The sequence below is a fragment of the Aquarana catesbeiana genome, linkage group LG06 (assembly GCF_042186555.1).
Source record: "Aquarana catesbeiana isolate 2022-GZ linkage group LG06, ASM4218655v1, whole genome shotgun sequence".
Classification (NCBI taxonomy): domain Eukaryota; kingdom Metazoa; phylum Chordata; class Amphibia; order Anura; family Ranidae; genus Aquarana; species Aquarana catesbeiana.
The window spans coordinates 248010707-248030537 of NC_133329.1; the positions used below are offsets into that span (position 1 = coordinate 248010707).

The 19831-nt window shown below is 41.0% G+C and overlaps 1 protein-coding gene across 4 annotated transcripts in view; it reads right to left on the reverse strand.

Annotated features, from left to right (window-relative positions):
• The window catches only part of PGAP1 (post-GPI attachment to proteins inositol deacylase 1), a 479543-nt gene that overhangs the window by 12633 nt on the left and 447079 nt on the right, over positions 1–19831 (reverse strand). For all 4 annotated transcript variants that reach the window (XM_073633146.1, XM_073633147.1, XM_073633144.1 and 1 more), the window contains 2 exons: positions 18029–18133; positions 8366–8447 (listed from right to left, as the gene is read on the reverse strand). In XM_073633146.1, coding sequence (XP_073489247.1) covers positions 8366–8447; positions 18029–18133 — 187 coding nt within the window. The remainder of the gene's footprint in view (positions 1–8365; positions 8448–18028; positions 18134–19831) is intronic.

Below are 19831 nucleotides of genomic sequence, written 5' to 3' on the forward strand. Positions count from 1 at the left end.
ATTAGCGCAGCACCACACCCACTTGTTAATTTTCGCTATTATTAGGGGCCAGGTAGGACCCCAGCCGGTGCAAGCAGCTTTTCCTTTTGCTTTTTTATTCACTACATGGTAGCGCGGGAATAAAACACCCTACACTAATTTTAGACCTTCTTTGATCACCCTGGAGCTCATGATTGGCTGAGTCTTTGATAATTTTAACTTAGCAGTCTATCAGTTTCTGCACTTCTTTATACGTTTTCCTCTCTCCAATCAACTTTTTAACGGCTTGCTGACCAGCTGCCGTCATTATACTGCAGCAGGTCGGCACTATCCCGCGAGCTGTTGTAGTTGTACGTCGGCTCCTTTAAGCGTGATAGCAGGCGCGCGCGCACTGCACTGTGGGGGTGCCAATGCGCGTGGCCGGCCACACGCGATCGTGGGCACGAGAGCCAGAACAGGGACGTGTGTGTGTAAACACACGTCCCTGTTCTGTGAGGAGAGGAGAGGAAGATTGTGATTTCCTACTCTAGTCAGTCCCATCCCCCTACAGTTAGAACACACACACTAGGGAACACAGTTAACCCCTTCCCTGCCAGTGACATTTACACAGTAATCAGTGCATTTTTATAGCACTGATCGCTGTATAATTGTCAATGGTCCCAAAATTGTGTCAATAGTGTCCGATCTGTCCTCTATAATGTCGCAGTCCCGATAAAAATCGCAGATCGCCACTATTACTAGTAAAAAAAAAAAAATGATAAAAATGTCATAAATCTATCCCCTATTTTATAGATGCTATAACTTTTGCGCAAACCAATCAATATACGCTTATTGCGATTTTTATTACCAACAATATGTAGAAGAATACATATCAGCCTAAACTGAGGAAAAAAATTTGCTTTTAAAAAAAAAAATGGGGATATTTATTATAGCAAAACGTCCAAAATAGTGTTTTTTTTCAAAATTGTTGCCATTTTTTTGTTTATAGCGCAAAAATAAAAATCACAGAGATGATCAAATACCACCAAAAGAAAGCTCTATTTGTTTGGGTACGTTGCATGACTTCGCAATTGTCAGTTAAAGCGACAGTGCCGTAACGCAAAAAATGGCCTGGTCATTGAGCAGCCAAATCTTCCGGGGCTGAAGTGGTTAATCAAGATACGCCGTTCTTTTGAACAATGTCTGAAACGACCCATTTTACTCAGATTTTCAGAAAGAAATGCACTATATACCCAGCATGTACAACTTTTACTGCCTTTTTCCTTAAATAAGGGCCACCTGATTTTTTAGACTGAATGACCTCACTAATTGAACTCCACACTGCTATTATTTTGAACACGCCCCTTTCAATTAATGATTCAATTACACAGAACCAGCAGCATGCATGTCATGACTGTTGGTTTTCTATTATTGTCTAGTGAATTATTTGCCATGTAGAAATATAATTTATACCAAAAACAGTGATTGATCTGGTTAATGATGTTGAACTGCTATTATTTTGAATACAAAGGTATGTATGATAATTAGTTAACCTCCCTGGCGGTAATCCCGAGTGTGGCTCGGGGTGAATTTCCATTACCAAAAGCGGTAACCCCGAGCCACACTCGGGATTGCATCGCAGTATCCTGGGAAAGTTGCCTACCTTGTCCCCAGGATCCTGCGATGTCCTCCCGCTGTGTCCGCCGGGCTGTGTCCTTTCGCCCGATGTACCGTGTGCCGGGCTCTATTCCCTGCGAGCGTCACAAAAATTTTCAATTGCCCGCAGGGAATGCAAATTCAAAAAGTGCAAAAAACAAAACAGAGTACACTCTAAGCTTACAGATTACATTACTGTATCAAATGATTTCACATCCCTCAGAGCCGGTTCACACAGGGGCGACTTGTCAGGCGGCAGAATTAAGCGATAGTGATTAGTGGGGAAATTCATCATCTAACACTAAAAGTAACGACAGCGACAATTATGCAACTGAGCAAATTTCAGTGTTTTTGATTTGATTACATTATTGAATTTTATTATTATTTGTTATAATTATTTATAGTTTTTTATTAAATTATAATTTATGATTTCGTGTTTCAAACTTTATCATACCCGGGACTAGACTCTTGTTTGGACAGATTTAAGTGAGTGATTCCTAAGAATTACAGGCCTACAATATAAAAAAAACCTCAAATTTCCATGCGAAACAATGTACCACTTTGAGACGCAAAAATCTGACATAATCATACCGCCAAGAAGGTTAAAGCAGTATTAAGCCCAAGAATTTATATTGCAGGTTATCAATACTTAGATGTGGTGACCACATCTGTTTTTTTTTTTGTTTGTTTTGGGTGGGGGTGGGGTGTTGGGTTGTTTTTCCTTTATTTCCACCTGGTAGTCCAGCCATTAAGTCTGTTATTTTTAAACTTATTTTAACAGACCAAGCTGTACAAAGTAGCAGTTGTGGAGGTTGGAAGGTTGTGATCAACCATTCAACACCGACAGGGGTGCCTACAATTTTATTCATTGATATAAAACCTTTACCACAAAAGGAAAGCAAACTATAAGCAAATAGAGTAAATAAAGTATTATATGGAGTCCAGCTTCAATTTGTTAGTCCATCTAAATCCTAACATTACCCTCTCCCCAAACTGACAATGCTACTGTCCATAGAGGTCTGCTTTACAACTTGATCAAAAATGCAAACACCCTAGGGCAGCATGTATGTTACTGGCTGGATCACCAGGTGAAAAAAAAAAAAAAAAATGCACCCACCACTTCTAACTAGTAAGCTGCAATATATTACATTTTTGTTTTTGGGTTTAATACTGGCAAGGGACCTTGCAAGTTCATTATAAATGCATTCCTCTTGGATCCCCTTATTAATGCCATAGTTCACCCCTAATAAAGTCTCCTCCACCCACCCAAAGAGCCATTCGTCAGTTGAATTTGTTAAGCATTTTTATGCTTTGTGAACATAAAATTGCACAAAATTGAACAAAAAGGAATTTTGAATTACCTGTAAATTCCGCAGCTTGAAGTACAGTATGGAACACAGGAAAAGTATTCATAGGCACTGGGTTATAGGATTGTACCTTCAGGTAATTGGACCCTGGCAAGCTGTTGAGGACAGGCCCACTGGACGCCTCCCCTATAAACCATTCATGAGTTTTGTAGCAAAAAAATACAGGGTAACCCAGGATAGAAGGGAGGGTTTCCTGTATCCCAAGATATGTAATTTACAGTCAAGCCAAAAGTCTTTATTTAATTGTACAGTACAGGACACAGGCAAAGCATTCATAGACCCTGAAATGTTTAAAGCAATGAACAAGAAGGATGGGCAATCACTAGACAAATAGAACTGTGCCTAGGGATTGCCCGCTCTTTTTGTTGGGCCTGTCAGCAAACGGAACTGTGCTGACAGGCCCAACAACAAGGTTCAACAAACCCAACTTCAGAATGCTGTTGCAAGTACCATGTGGCCAAAAGCTCCATCTGCAGAAGACTGGACATTCACTTGGAGGAATTTTGATGTATGAACTGAGGACCAGGTGACGGCCTTACAGAGCTGGGATATAGACACTTTTCGCCAAAATGCCCAGGAAACTCCCCCAGATCTGATGGACAAAGGTGCTTAAAACCGAAGGGGGGGGGTAGATTTGTCCATGACAGTGTTAGGCCTCAGTTCTGAAGAGGGCAGGAAGAGGTTCTTTGGGCTATCCTTTATCACACTGCTCTTTGTGAATACTGAGGGAGCCACTTGGAAGTGATTGCCACTGTGAAAGGCAGAAAGCACTGGTGAGATGGATTAATTGGAAAATGCAGACAGGCAGCTTGGATGTCAATAACAATAACCAACCTTGCAGATTCCATGTGAAATTTTGGAATTTGAAGGTATTTATAGTCCAGATAGGACAATTACCCCTGGTGGGCTTTATTACTGTAAACAGGTTGGGAAAAAAACCCTTTCAACCTGGTCTTGTAGCGTTACTGGCACAATTACTTCCTGGGACAAGCGATGGCTTGTAGCATTCTGCAAATCTGATTCTCCACAGGCAGTTTTTGGTTAATTTGAGACAAGAAAGCAGTGAGGGGGTAGAGGTTTGAACTCTGTTATGTACCCCTTTGCTCAGCAACTGAACCCACGGGACTGGAACGTCTGTGACCCAGAGAGAAGTAACCTATAACAGACAAGTGGCCCAAGTCTTGCACCAAAAGGAAGGACTGAGCGTAAGTTTTGAAGGTAAAGCCTAGGGTGCTCTGCTTTTTAAAGATGTAGGCTTCTGAGTAAGGGGGTTTTGGGATCTTCCACTGTGGGAGTAAAACATTCCCTCTTGTGACATCTTTGGTGAACTGATCATGTGTCTCTCCAGATGTCCTCCCGGACATACATGTCAGGAGCTTGTTAAAGCTGTTCAGGCTTTTAGCCACAAGATTCTACGCATGTGAATGGAGATTATGGCTTTCTCATGACATGTTTTAGGGCACCACATAAAAGCAGAGCAGAGGGTATTTCCTGTAATTGCTCTGTTAAATAAAACATGATCCAGAAAATCTGGATCATTTTCCATTGCCCTAGTCCAGTTAGCTGCGGTTTGACATGTTGACATTGCAACGAGAGCTGGTTGCAAGGCTGGGCCTGCAAGGGTAAAAAAAGTGACCTTTAAGAATCTTTGAAAGAAGGCACACCTTCAATAGGTACAGTGAAGTGTATGTTTAATATGAAGACAGCAGGTTCATGAACAGTCACAGCATGCAACAGCAGAACTTTAGTTCCACCAAGTCCAGGATAGGATGAATACTCCGCTGGGCTTTGGTATCGTGAACAGATTTGAGTAAAATCTTTTGGACCTGTCCTGTAATGGTACTGGTATGGGAACTCCCTGGGACAAGAGGTGGGGTGGTTCAGGGCATTCTGCAAATCTGACTGTCCTTGGAAAGTTTTTGGTTGATTTGAAAGATAAAAGTTGTGAGGTGGTGAGTTTTCAACTCTTAAACCCACAAATGTGATCCAGAGAGGTGCGAATTGCAACACATGTCCCTCCACTTTTAGGAGTGAGGCTCCCCCTTCATTGTGAAGAAGGCTTTGGGGAAAGCTTGGCGGACTTTGTGGACAAGGTCTTTTGCCGAACGAAAGGGCTGAACTTAGATTTGGAAGTTGATGCCTGGTTAGAACGTTCAAGTGCTCTGCATTTAGAGTGGCTATGGGCTCCCGATTAGGGCGTTTTAGATACTTGCTTTTGGGGAAGCAAAACCTTTCTACCTCCTATGAATTGGTCAAGTGCCTCACCAAACCGATGTCTTCCCTGGAAGAGCATATGTGTGAGGCACCTCTTACAGGCAGCTTCTGTTGTCCGAGCCTTTAGCCATAATATTCTGTGCATAAGAATGGAGATTAGAGAATATTTGTCTCATGATGTGTTCCAGGGCATTTACACAAAAAAGAGCAAAAAATCATGTATGAATAAGTTGCCTGTGTCCTGTGCGATTACAATACTTTTTTTTTATGTAACTGGGACAAACTATAGAATAAAATATAATTTATTTACAGTAAAAAAAAAGAAAAAAAGGTCAACACAGAACAAAAACATTTCCATTTTTGGAAAATGTGTGGTCCCTGGCATTAAGCCAGCTGCCGTATCTGCTCCTGTGAGTGTTAACCCCTACTATTTATTGTGTGCCATGATGATGTGAAGGTTATTTCCAGCTTACCCTCACACATTAAGACATTATCGTTTCCTTTTATATATTTTAGTTGGCCTTTTTGTACCATCTACGCTCACCTTCAGCGCAGGGCTCCCTCGGTACGGAGGTAGCATTTTTCTACCCTGGCAGACCTACCCCGTTCTCCCCTTTTCCCCCCCGTTCTAGGAGATACAGGTAGGCAATCGCACTATGACAGCTAAGATGCACATGCATATAATTTAAACAAATGAATTCATATTCTCTGTATTTATGCTGTGTTCTAATATACAACCATTGTCATATGTTTTTCGCTAGAAGGCAGTGTACTCTGCATGTGACCAGCATCCCCTGAGGAAGCCCGACAGATGGGCGAAACATGTTTAGAACTACATCGTTTATGCTGTGTTACTGCATCTGCAATTAAATACATGTGGCACTTCCATGTATAAATCTCCTTTTTATATTTTGATGTGAAAAATATTTTATTGTATTTTCTTAATAAAGTAAAAGTCTTTTTATACAAAAATATTTGATACTTATTCAATTTGCACCTTAAAAATCCCCACTCTTTTTGGTTCTAAACATCTAAGTATGTTCCTTAGGAGAAAAAGTGCATACATATTTTTGATAAGCCATAAAACAAAATGTAATTAAGAACAGCCAAATGACCTATAGAGAAGTGGAATATGCTAGCAAACAAATTGATAAAATCCCATACAAAGAAATAAAAAAAAAGTATTTATACAGGCCTTCTTTTCAGCCAGAACATATTGGCAGCTCGGCACAGGTCATGGCTGTAAATTTACTTTTGATTGGGGATATGGCCGGATGAGAAGGGGTTGCTGACTGTGTTCAACGCTTGGATTCCTTCTCCAGTTTCCAGCCCAAGCAAACCTTCCTGCTGTTGTTGGTTGCTAGGATGCTGCTAGCGTGCAGGCAACCAATAATGTAATTTCATGCTGCACTGCACAGTGCAAAGACTTGCATCGTCCAAAGTCTGCCTCTTATCAGATCAGAGGGACTCCAGATTTGTCACTATAGAGACCTGCTCTACCCTTATGCTCTTGCCTGTAGGGGAAATGCAATAAAATCATTTTTTAACTGTCCTGAAATATGTGGAAGTGCCACTTCTTAGAGGTGGCTCCAGATGTGAAGGGGGCTGAGGACTTTCATGTGATGGTGGTGGGCTCCTGATGTGAAGGGAAGACTCTGATGTAAACAGAGCTTTTGGATGTAAAGGGAGGCTCCAGATGTGAACAGGGTGCTCCTTATTTTCAGCCAGACACTGACTACCAATTCTTCTGAGCAAAGGGTTTATTGTCTCAACAGTTTATTTTTATTACAGATACTTATATAGTGCCATCAATTTAGGCAGCACTTTACATATATATTGTACATTCACATCAGTCCCTGCCCTCAAGGAGCTTACAATCTAAGGTCCCTAACTCACATTCATACATACACATACTAGGACCAATTTAGACAGATACCAATTAACCGACTGGCATGTTTTTGGAGTGTGGAAGGAAGCTGGAGTACCCTGAGGAAACCCACGCAAGCACATGGAGAAAACGCAAACTTCATGCAGGTGATGCTGTGGTTGGGATTGGAACAGATGACCCTATTCTGCTAGGCAGAAGTGCAAAACGCCTAGCCAGTGTGTTGTCCCACTTTCCCATTTAAATTGTTTTTTGGAGGGCAGTGCTGGATAAAGGGCAGGGATAACGGTGACCAAAGGAATTGGGAGAACCTGCACACAGCTCTGGTCTCTGAACAATACACTCTCATGTCCATATTACTCAGCCTTACAGAGTATGAAGCCAGCTAGACCAGACCACCTTTGGTGGGCACAAATTGTACATAGTTATAAACACTGCTGGTCCTGGCTGCTAATGTGTGCATAAGATATGTAGACATCTTTGTGCCCATCAGATTTGCATCTATGAAATACTGGAGTACTGTGTGCGCAACAACTCTATTTCACCATAGTCCACAAGTTGTAAAGCATGATAGGCTTAGCAGGTTTCAAATAACATGATCCTAAAGCCCATGGACGTGTGGCCTTATCCTGAAATGGATGAGTGTTACTTGGACCTTGAAGAAGGAGACATAACCCCAAAAGCTTGTCCTGAAAAATTATATGTTAGTGCCAATACAAAAAAGTATCATGGACAGTACTTAATTACTTAATGGTGACCAATTCTCTTTAAAGCCAACAATAAGTTAAGAACAAGCACAAAGTAGTCATTAAACTACACATCAGACATAGGAATTGGAAGTGAAACACCACAACTTTTCTTGTCTCTAATGTACTGAAGCTTTATTTTAAAGGCTATAAATATACTTTGTCATGTAAACTAAAAGAAAAGGAGCTCTAAAAAATATACATTTATATGAAAGAAATCCTGAATCTATTATACAAGGTATGAAATGAACATTCTTTCATACTTAACACTGAAAGATGGTACAAAATTGTATGTTTAATTTCAAGTAAAAAAATATTGCTTTGTTGTATGTAAACAATTAAACGTATGTAAAATAAAGATCATTTTTCAACTGTAATTAAATTATTTTTGGTATTAACTATTTTAGCACTTAGTCCATCAAGCTTAAAAAATGTCTGCAAGACTTCATACATTTTTTTTCTATAATTTGTTACTTACACTTTTAAAGAAAGCAAGTCAATGCATGTATTAATAAAGAGAACACAACAAAATAAGATACCCTATATAAATGTAGAGTTCCAAAAGCCACAATCAGAATAGAAAAGGGAAGCTGGAGTTGAGCTGCAGTCTTCAAGAGCTTACTGTAAAAGAAATTGAGCAAGTTAAAAAGAAAAACGGAACTAGTATTTAAGCAGACAAAGCACAAAAAAAATTAAAAAATAGTTCTTAGGTCTGCCACACTACAAATCCTGAGACGAGAACTTCCGCTCTCCCTGCTTCCAGTAAACATCAGACTTGCACACCCCCCTACAACCTTTGTTAACATTTGTAACAGTAAATCGATGGAATGAAAGCATAATATGTTAAAGGGATGTTGGCTGAAGAAGGGATACTGGGGTGCTCAAAAAAATAGTTTATAAGGTAGCGTACAGGATTTTTTGACTTGCTGTAAAATCTCTTTTTTAGAGTACTTCACGGGAGATTTAATTCTAAGACCATTGGGTTATACTATCCCCCACAGTTATTACCTTTTGTATCACTTCACCCTCCCTTTTAGATTGCAAGCTCTAACGAGCAGGGCCCTTTGATTCTTCCTGTATTGAATTGTATTTTAACTGTACTGTTTGCCCTAAGGTTGTAAAGCGCTGCACAAACTGTTGGCGCTATATAAATCTTGAATATTAATACTCCACCCCTGCATAACCCCATCCACACCGCATCTACTCACAGCATTGCCTTAGTTTTGTCAGCAAGCAATATTGAAGTGATACAAGTGGGAAGGGTTTTGTGCTGTACTCCAACAAATTGATTTTACAGGGACGGTGCCTTAAAGTTAAAAAGTTGCTCTCAGCCAATGGCAGAGAGTGCTGATCGGAGTGTTCTGGTGGGGGGCTGTCCGCCTGTCAGAACACAACAGTTTAGCGGGGGAAAATCGCTGGACTAACCTCACATGGACTAACCTTCCAACCAGAGCTGTCAGTGTGTACCAGGCTTTAGAAGAAGGGCGTTACTTGCAAGGTCCTGAGGACAAGACAAATAGGGAATCCATTTTTCCGATCTGATGATGTGAGGTAGACTAATGGCTCTGGCTACATCCAGGCAATGAAGAGAGATTTCCTTTGGATGCTTTGGGGCAGGGCATAAGGATGTTAGGACTATGTCCTCATTGTGCTAGAGCACTGATACCAAGTTATAAAGAAATGTTGGTCTTGGGCATAACATAACCTTGTCATTGTCAGGAATGAGGACAGACTCCTTAAAAGGGATCCTTGTTCCCCCTCTCTTATTCCCTAACTGTAAACAGTAGCTGTGTCTATTAATCCCCAGTACTATAAACAGGGGTATAATCCAGGTCCAGACCATCAGTAAAGGTGTTTTCTGAAAACATTGTCATTTTTTTTTTAATAGAGTAGGGGAAGTGTATTCATTTTGTTTGTTTCATCTATTTTTTTGATACTTTGTTTAATAAAATATATGGATTTTTTTTACGGATATCTGCCAATTGTTCGTGTTGCACTGTGATAAAGGCAACAGAAAAGGTAACCTTGAACACACAGGTCCCCGAGGAAGGACCCCCGGGAGTTAGTGAGAAACCGGATGCTGCATTAGAGAGTTAGTGGAAGTAAGACTTTCCCCAACAGTAATGTGGGGGTGAAGCCCACCAGGTTCCTTTTCCCCTAGACTCAGAGCCTCCAAGCATGCTATGCTTTATGGAACTATAGTGCCCACTAGCAGTGCCTTCCAACCACTGCATCGTGTCCATGTTCCCTTTTTGCCCCAAGCAGGAATCAGCACTTCTACACTTCAGGCAAGCCAGCAGGGTTTTCAGCGACTGGGCTCTGGACCTGCATAGCACCCCATCAGCTAACACACACTGAAATCTGTGCCTGCACACTGTGAATGGCCTCCTAACCTTCTGGGACCTGTGACATGTCCCAAAAGATTGCGGGGGGATGGGGAAGAGGAGAACTTCCACTTGTATCACCCAGGGGCAATCCGAGTGGAAGTGGGAGCAGGTACCTGCCAAAGCCAGGTACCCGCTCCCCCCCCACACACACAAAAAGTGTGGCATTCTGTGAAGTGGGGGGGGGGGGGAGGAGGACTTAAAGCGCAGATTCCACTTTTAGTTGGAACTCCGCTTTAAACAATACTGGGAGTGGGTGGGGTATGAAGGGCTGAGTCACTGGTGTCACCTGGGTGACCCCACCCCTCCCGCTCGCAGACCCCCACAACCACCAGGACAGGGTACCCCCCAAGTTGAGGCCATGTGGTTAGTATGGTTCAGGAGGAGAAAGGGCACACGCTTGTCTCCGCCCCCTACCCCCCCAAGTGGCTAGACCACTACTCATTTAACTTTTTTACTTTTAGATCAGTTAACATGGAATTTACCATGAATTTCTTTTTCTTTCAGTAATGTACACATTAACTGATAATGACTTGACATTTTCAATATTGCATGCAATATTTGAATCAATGAGTCGCGTGATCCGAACATCACATGCCCTACTTTGTGAACTCAACCCACAGAAGCTTTTCTGACAATAGTGTTACTAACAGTTGTAACTGCCAAGCCATCTTAAAAGTGAAATTCCTGTTAAAATAAATCTTATACACTGTACAGTGCAACAAAATTTAGCAACAGATCATTACTTGGTTCTAATCTGTTTAACTGGCTAATACAGTGCACTTCAGGCCACGTCCCCAACATCTTTTGCCCATTGCCTGGATGAAATGAGTGGAGGCTGCTTTTACCTGCTTACTACTCAGCCTGGAGTGAGGTGTGCGGCAGCCGGGCTATCCCCTCCATTTCTGCAGTGTGCTTTGGGTCTAGCCGGACCCCACCTCAGCCTGCACCCTCGCTGGTCAGTGGCATCCAACGCATCAGACTATGATTGCATGAGTGGGACCCTTAAGCATTTATCGTGGGTCACAAAACAGTGCACTTGATAAAAGAGTGCTATCATGTTTTGCAAGTATTTCACTAAATGTTAAAAAACTCTTCCCTGTGATGTCTAAAATTTAACTTCAAACTCTGGAACAGCCATAAGCAAAAATACAAGTGAATTAAAATTCCCAAATATACTATCTACAGCCTGAGAAATACTGCCATGGATGCAAGGAAGAAAATTTTAATTTTTTTTCACAGTAATAAAATATCACAACTGGCTGCAGCTTAATGTTATTAAAAATGACCTTTCCAATGTAAACAACATTAAACTACATATACTAAATCGGTACTTAAAGAAACTTTCTATTAAGAGGCAATAGACAATAACGCAAGTACATAATTATATACTAAAAAACAAAAAAAAAAACCAAAAACATGAGTAAAACAATTCTGCATCTGAAACCTCTAAAGCCAATTAATTTTGAAGAACAAAGATGGTTGGGAACAAATCTGCAAAAAGACCAAAGCTTGTCCATTTCAACCTAACTCAGTTGTAACGCTTTTGTAATAGTGCTGATTCAGAAGGTAAAACAAAAACTAAAGGGAGGCAGCTGACAAGCAAGCCTCAGAGTGGGTGTTGTTTTTTATGATTTCCTCACTTCCTATCCGGTAAAACGATTGTTAATGTGTGTGACAGTAAGTGAGGGGAAGTTTCTCTTAAATGGAGCCCCAGGCAGCAGTAAAATCTGAAATGAGATCTAAAAACTTTCCCTGTTCTATCCAAAACTAAACAAAAATGTTTGGCTGGGTTAACGCTTTACTGAATCCCAGGAGGAACTACTGGTAGCAGAGAATCCTTTTTGCTGGCAGGAAGCAGCACATCAAATCCCAGGGACGTTGAGGGCAGTGAGTCATCAGATCCTTGCAGAGTAAGGACCGCTGTAGCTTCAGACCTCTTGTCTGGTCACCGCAAAAATGGAGGACGGCCGTGCGGTGTGGGAGCCAAAACGAGGCTTGGATCGCAAGCGGCGTGGCACAGGATGACGTCACTATAGTGCACCGCGTTTCCGAGCGTGCATGCTACGAGCGATACGGTAGCCGCGCTCCTTTGTGAAGCATGATAGACAGGGTAAAAGGACATTGTTTTGTAGTGAAGCGGGGGGGCGGGGATACAATACAATACTATAATAGCAGTGGCAAATGGTGGAGAGGATCAGACATAATACTAGCGCTGATAAATACAATTTGGAGAAAAATTATTTAAAATAACAAATTGATAAGCTGATGGTGAATAATTTTAAAAACTGAAGAGAATTTGATAATTGTAAACAGATAACAAAAAACAGCAAACAACAAAGTACAAAGAAACACACAAATAAGAAAACATTGGCACTTGTAGCAAATACATGATATTATGAAGATGTTGGTATACTGAAAATATATAATATATATATATCTTACCTATATATATTATATATAGTTGGTGCATAGATATATAGTGGGTATATTAATATCTAGATGGAAAGCAATTTAGTGAAATAAATATTTTAAAATAAAATGCGGCTGCGGTTATTATGTCTGATCCTCTCCACCATTTGCCACCGACCCCACCCCCTTCACTACAAAACATTGTCCCTTTACCCTGTCTATCATGCTTGACAAAGGAGCGCGGCTACCGTATCACTCGTAGCACGCACGCTTGGAAATGCATCGCACTATAGTGACATCATCCTGTGCCAAGCCACTTGCGATCCAAACCTCATTTTGGCTCCCACACTGCACGGCTGTCCTTCATCTTTGCGGTGACCAGACGAGAGGTTTGAAGCTACAGCGGTGTTACTCTGCAAGGATCTAATGACACACTGCCCTCAACGTCCCTGGGATTTGATGTGCTGCTTCATGCCAGCAAAAAGGACTCTCTGCTACCTGTAGTTCCTCCTGCTCATACCAGTGATGCACCCAACCTCATTTACTTCCACGTGAGTGGATATTGTTCTTTAAAGTGTTTTTGATATAGTCTCAGAGGCGCCCCTCTTCTTGTTTCTCTCCTAGCTTTACTGGAATATGCTTCTGGTCTCCTCTGGTGGCAGCCCCGACAGACTCACCTAATCTCTCTTCCTTGATACCTACCTTTTGGACTATTATGGACCATACATGAGTATTATTGAACATTGCACCTTTTAACTTGTTAACTGGATGGTGATTTGCACACTAGAGAGGAGTGGGTGGGGTATGAAGGGCTGAGTCACTGGTGTCAACTGGGTGACCCCACCAATTTGTTTACTGTAGCCCTCCTGCTCGCAGACCCCCACAACCACCAGGACAGGGTACCCCCCAAGTTGAGGCCATGTGGCTAGTATGGTTCAGGAGGAGAAACGGCACATGCTTGTCTCCGCCCCCTACCCCCCCAAGTGGCTAGACCACTACTCATCTAACTTTTTTACTTTTAGATCAGTTAACATGGAATTTACCATGAATTTCTTTTTCTTTCAGTAATGTACACATTAACTGATAATGACTTGACATTTTCAATATCGCATGTGATATTTGAATCAATGAGTCGCGTGATCCGAACATCACATGCCCTACTTTGTGAACTCAACCCACAGAAGCTTTTCTGACAATAGTGTTACTAACAGTTGTAACTGCCAAGCCATCTTAAAAGTGAAATTCCAGTTAAAATAAATCTTATACACTGTACAGTGCAACAAAATTTAGCAACAGATCATTACTTGGTTCTAATCTGTTTAACTGGCTAATACAGTGCACTTCAGGCCACGTCCCCAACATCTTTTGCCCATTGCCTGGATGAAATGAGTGGAGGCTGCTTTTACCTGCTTACTACTCAGCCTGGAGTGAGGTGTGCGGCAGCCGGGCTATCTCCTCCATTTCTGCAGTGTGCTTTGGGTCTAGCCGGACCCCACCTCAGCCTGCACCCTCGCTGGTCAGTGGCATCCAACGCATCAGACTATGATAGCATGAGTGGGACCCTTAATCATTTATCGTGGGTCACAAAACAGTGCACTTGATAAAAGAGTGCTATCATGTTTTGCAAGTATTTCACTAAATGTTAAAAAATTCTTCCCTGTGATGTCTAAAATTTAACTTCAAACTCTGGAACAGCCATAAGCAAAAATACAAGTGAATTAAAATTCCCAAATATACTATCTACAGCCTGAGAAATACTGCCATGGATGCAAGGAAGAAAATTTAAAATTTTTTTCACAGTAATAAAATATCACAACTGGCTGCAGCTTAATGTTATTAAAAATGACCTTTCCAATGTAAACAACATTAAACTACATATACTAAATCAGTACTTAAAGAAACTTTCCATTAAGAGGCAATAGACAATAACGCAAGTACATAACTATATACTAAAAAACAAAAAAAACCCCCAAAAACATGAGTAAAGCAGTTCTGCATCTGAAACCTCTAAAGCCAATTAATTTTGAAGAACAAAGATGGTTGGGAACAAATCTGCAAAAAGACCAAAGCTTGTCCATTTCAACCTAACTCAGTTGTAACGCTTTTGTAATAGTGCTGATTCAGAAGGCAAAACAAAAACTAAAGGGAGGCAGCTGACAAGTAAGCCTCAGAGTGGGTGTTTTTTTTATGATTTCCTCACTTCCTATCCGGTAAAACAATTGTTAATGTGTGTGACAGTAAGTGAGGGGAAGTTTCCCTTAAATGGAGCCCCAGGCAGCAGTAAAATCTGAAATGAGATCTAAAAAAGATCTAAAAAAACTTTCCCTGTTCTATCCAAAACTAAACAAAAATGTTTGGCTGGGTTAACGCTTTACTGAATCCCAGGAGGAACTACTGGTAGCAGAGAATCCTTTTTGCTGGCAGGAAGCAGCAGCACATCAAATCCCAGGGACGTTGAGGGCAGTGAGTCATCAGATCCTTGCAGAGTAACAACCGCTGTAGCTTCAGACCTCTTGTCTGGTCACTGCAAAGATGGAGGACGGCCGTGCGGTGTGGGAACCAAAACGAGGCTTGGATCGCAAGCGGCGTGGCACAGGATGATGACGTCACTATAGTGCACCGCGTTTCCGAGCGTGCATGCTACGAGTGATACGGTAGCCGCGCTCCTTTGTCAAGCATGATAGACAGGGTAAAAGGACGATGTTTTGTAGTGAAGCGGGGGGGGCGGAGATACAATACAATACTATAATAGCAGTGGCAAATGGTGGAGAGGATCAGACATAATACTAGCAGTTGATAAATACAATTTGGAGAAACAATTTTTAAAATAACAAATTGATAAGCTGATGGTGAATAATTTTAAAAACTAAAGAGAATTTGACAATTGTAAACAGATAACAAAAAACAGCAAACAACAAAGTACAAAGAAACACACACAAATAGGAGACAAAAAAGGAAACATTGGCACTTGTAGCAAATACATGATATTATGAAGATGTTGGTATACTGAAAATATATAATATATATCTTACCTATATATATTATATATAGTTGGTGCATAGATATATAGTGGGTATATTAATATCTAGATGGAAAGCAATTTAGTGAAATAAATATTTTAAAATAAAATGCGGCTGCGGTTATTATGTCTGATCCTCTCCACCATTTGCCACCGACCCCACCCCCTTCACTACAAAACATTGTCCCTTTACCCTGTCTATCATGCTTGACAAAGGAGCGCGGCTACCGTATCACTCGTAGCACGCACGCTTGGAAATGCATTGCACTATAGTGACATCATCCTGTGCCACGCCACTTGCGATCCAAGCCTCATTTTGGCTCCCACACTGCACGGCTGTCCTTCATCTTTGCGGTGACCAGACGAGAGGTTTGAAGCTACAGCGGTGTTACTCTGCAAGGATCTAATGACACACTGCCCTCAACGTTCCTGGGATTTGATGTGCTGCTTCCTGCCAGCAAAAAGGACTCTCTGCTACCTGTAGTTCCTCCTGCTCATACCAGTGATGCATCCAACCTCATTTAATTCCACGTGAGTGGATATTGTTCTTTAAAGTGTTTTTGATATAGTCGCCCCTGATATAGGCGCCCCTCTTCTTGTTTCTCTCCTAGCTTTACTGGAATATGCTTCTGGTCTCCTCTGGTGGCAGCCCTGACAGACTCGCCTAATCTCTCTTCCTTGATACCTACCTTTTGGACTATTATGGACCATACATGAGTATTATTGAGCATTGCACCTTTTAACTTGTTAACTGGATGGTGATCTGCACACTAGAAAAGATTCTCTTCATTAATTTTTTCCCATACTTCTTATGCTATGAAAAAGGATTTTTGTTTTTACAATATAAAACAGGGAGAGAAAACCATTATCTATCCTGACTCCATGTGAGAAGGCTGGCTGCTATTCTACTGAAGTGTTCAGCAGTGATGTTGCAGTTTGCATCTAAGATCTCCAGCTAGCCCTGCCCACTGATCATATACTGTGGTGTGGAGCTAGAAAAACAAAGCAACATGAATAAGCTGTACAAGGCTTCAAAAAGGGATTTTGATTTTTTTTTTTTATACTGTGAGATATACATTATCTGTGACATATATATATATTCTGTTGAAAGTGCTGTGTCAATGGGCAACGTGTGGATGGATTCTATATCCCCTCTAGTTGGGAAAGCTTAGGGAATCTTGGTCCTCATACTATTCTTATAGTAATTATTCTAAAAGTAACCAAAATTTTGAGAGAAAAAAAATCCCCTTTGGGTGATCCAAGCACATTGCAGAGAGCAGTAACTGTCACGGAGTCCTACCTGTTTCTGTTCTCATGAAAAAAAGTTGTTTGTTGTCTGCACAGTAAATCTGAATGGGAGTCACTTTTTCATTATTAATCAGCTGATGCACTTGCAGTGTTCTAATAAGGAAAATGTAGGGTCTGCATCCTTTTGGAAGTGTTTAACCTGTTAGGAGTGTCTCGCTTCACGGAAATCAGTGAGCCAATCACACAAGCAGGAAATGACATTTCTGGGGGTGTTCCATACACCAACGGTGTACAAATAGCCTCCAGGTTGCCATATTGCATTACATTTTGCAGAACAATTACAGTGCTGCAGATTGAAAAGAAAATATAAATTTTTATCAACATTCAATTACAATATGGCTTATGAGGCAATTGTTTATGGTATTTTTGGTTGCTAATCTTTAGTGGCGCTTTACCGTCGTATTTGCAGAGGTATTAGGCCGCTAGCGGGGCGCTTTTAACCCCCGCAAGTGCCCGAGAAAGGGTTAAAACCACCCGCAAAGCGCTGCTGCAGGGCGCTCTGCGGGCTCTATTTTTAGCGCTGTAGCGCCTGCAAAGCGCCCCAGTGTGAAAGGGGTCTAATACTATCCTCTCCCCAGACTGAAAATGCTGCTGTCCAATGGTGTCTGCTTTACGAATTTATCCAGAACGCAACCATCCTAAGGCAGGAAATGTGTTACTGGCTGGATCACCAGGTGAAAATAAAGGCAAAAAATGCCTAAAAAAGAAAACGAATGCAGTCATCACATCTAGGGACTGGTAAGCTGCAAGATACTACATTTTTATTTTTGAGTTTAACATTGTTTTAATGTTTGTAATCACCATCTCAAAAAAAAAAAAAGAAGTGCCTGCAATACACATTACAACTTTCACTCAGCTTTCTCAGGACATAGAAAACATCCATTCTAGGTCTATTTTGAATAGGTACAATAGGATGTGTAGCTAGCGTGCTTACCTTCATTAGTTATTTGACTTTTCACTAAAATTCACATTGAAAGAGTGAAAGGGTTTTTGCAAACAGGACACATACAGTACTAAGAATTAAACATGACATAACTGATCAGTTACATATAAACCTTGTAATATTTGAACATACACACCTGGATTTCATTGACACTACAGTGGAGTTCATAAGAATTATCACTGCAAAGGCAAGTGGCATAGCCAGTAATCGGATAGGATCAGGGTTCAGCTGGATGTTATACCTATGCATTAACAAACAAAACATGAATGACATGACCATTTTATCTGGTGATGAGGTCGCACTGGACCAACAATTGCTTAGGAGTTATACCAGTGTCTGAAAAGAAGAAATGGAACGTGAAAAGAAAGGAGGAAAAAGAAACATCTAGTAAGGCAAGAGGACTGAGTACAAGACGTGCATCCGCTCTGTGTTGTATACCAAGGGTCCCACCAACCAGTTCAGGAGGGTCCCAAGAGGTAGATTATCCATGGATCCCATGTTTTCTCAAAATATTTTAGCCTACCCTAGAGAATAGCCACAATGTGTTCATTGATCATAATCCACGTCAATTTGGAATTTAAAAAAGGTAAAAGGGGGATCATGGGGGATTTCCTGGATGTACCACAGATTTTTTTTTAAGGATTCCCAAAGGCTTGTGCCAAGAACTGAACTAAGGAAGCTGTGCTAAATTAAAAAAGGGAGACAGAAGGCTAAGGACTAGTCACCAGTATTGCCTGTGATCTTCCTGCAGCAGACAATTCCCCAATTACTTACTTGCATGATTTGTTCTGCCCTGTGTCCTTGTATGGAAGTGGCCATCTTGTTAAAGACAAGGCCTTACTTCCTCATGATGGAAGCAAGGAGTACAGTAGTAACATCAACACATTTCACTCCAAATCTCGAAGTCAGAGACAGCAGCCCCATGGATCTCACACTGCAGATATATAGCTATTAGACTTTTACACAGCAGTGCATAGGTACCCTTACATACCAAGTAGTACACTGCTACTTTCCAGTTGGAATTCTAGACAAATAGTAATTTGCAGAATACTACTTAGATGCAATTAACATTTTTAAAGGTTTCCTATAACATGGAAAATCTTCACTTTTGGAGTTCAGTTCCTCTTTAACATATTAAAGTTTAATAGCAAGCCACCAGCTGAAGTCCATCTAAACTCCATAGAAACATGACATTTAGGGTTCATTCACACAAGGATTCTGTTTTTGTATATTTTTTTTCTGACATATTGGTGTTATATCTTACATATACCTTTCTTCATTTTGGGTGGCAAAGCAACAAAATGTAAATATTGTAAAGGGGGTGATTCTTTTCTATACCCACTGTATAATATGCTAGTTTAGGCTTTAATATAAGACAGTTAAAGGCGATCAAATGTCCACCAGTAAACAACGGTTATGAATGGCATCCATGCATGATAGCAGTGTTTACTACTGTGATCTCTGTCTGGTCACAGTGATCACATGGTACAGAGCCAATCATAGCAACTCTGTACCATATGATAACTGTGGCCAATCACAGCAATGACAATAGTAAACCATGAGTCATGAACAAAAGCCATTCATGAAAATTAAAATTATTTTAATAGTTTTACAGTGACCATTGATATAATAAACAATTATAGTGTAGTACAAAATTATTACGCTCCCTTCCTGAGTAGTACATTGTCACTATGATGGCTCTGCACTACTCTTGTGACTGTATGTTTAAAAAAAAAAAAAAGTAAAAACCATTGTCCCTGATCACCACCTCACCAGTCAATGTCCATAATCACTGGAAACCACACCAGATACAGTGTCTTTGATCACCACCACAGAAGTGAGTGTCACCATAAGGACCTGCTCACATGTGCAATGCTCTCTGTAATGCCATCCATGTTCAGGTCACCCTTCAAAGAGCATTTGACAGGCAGTGAGGAGG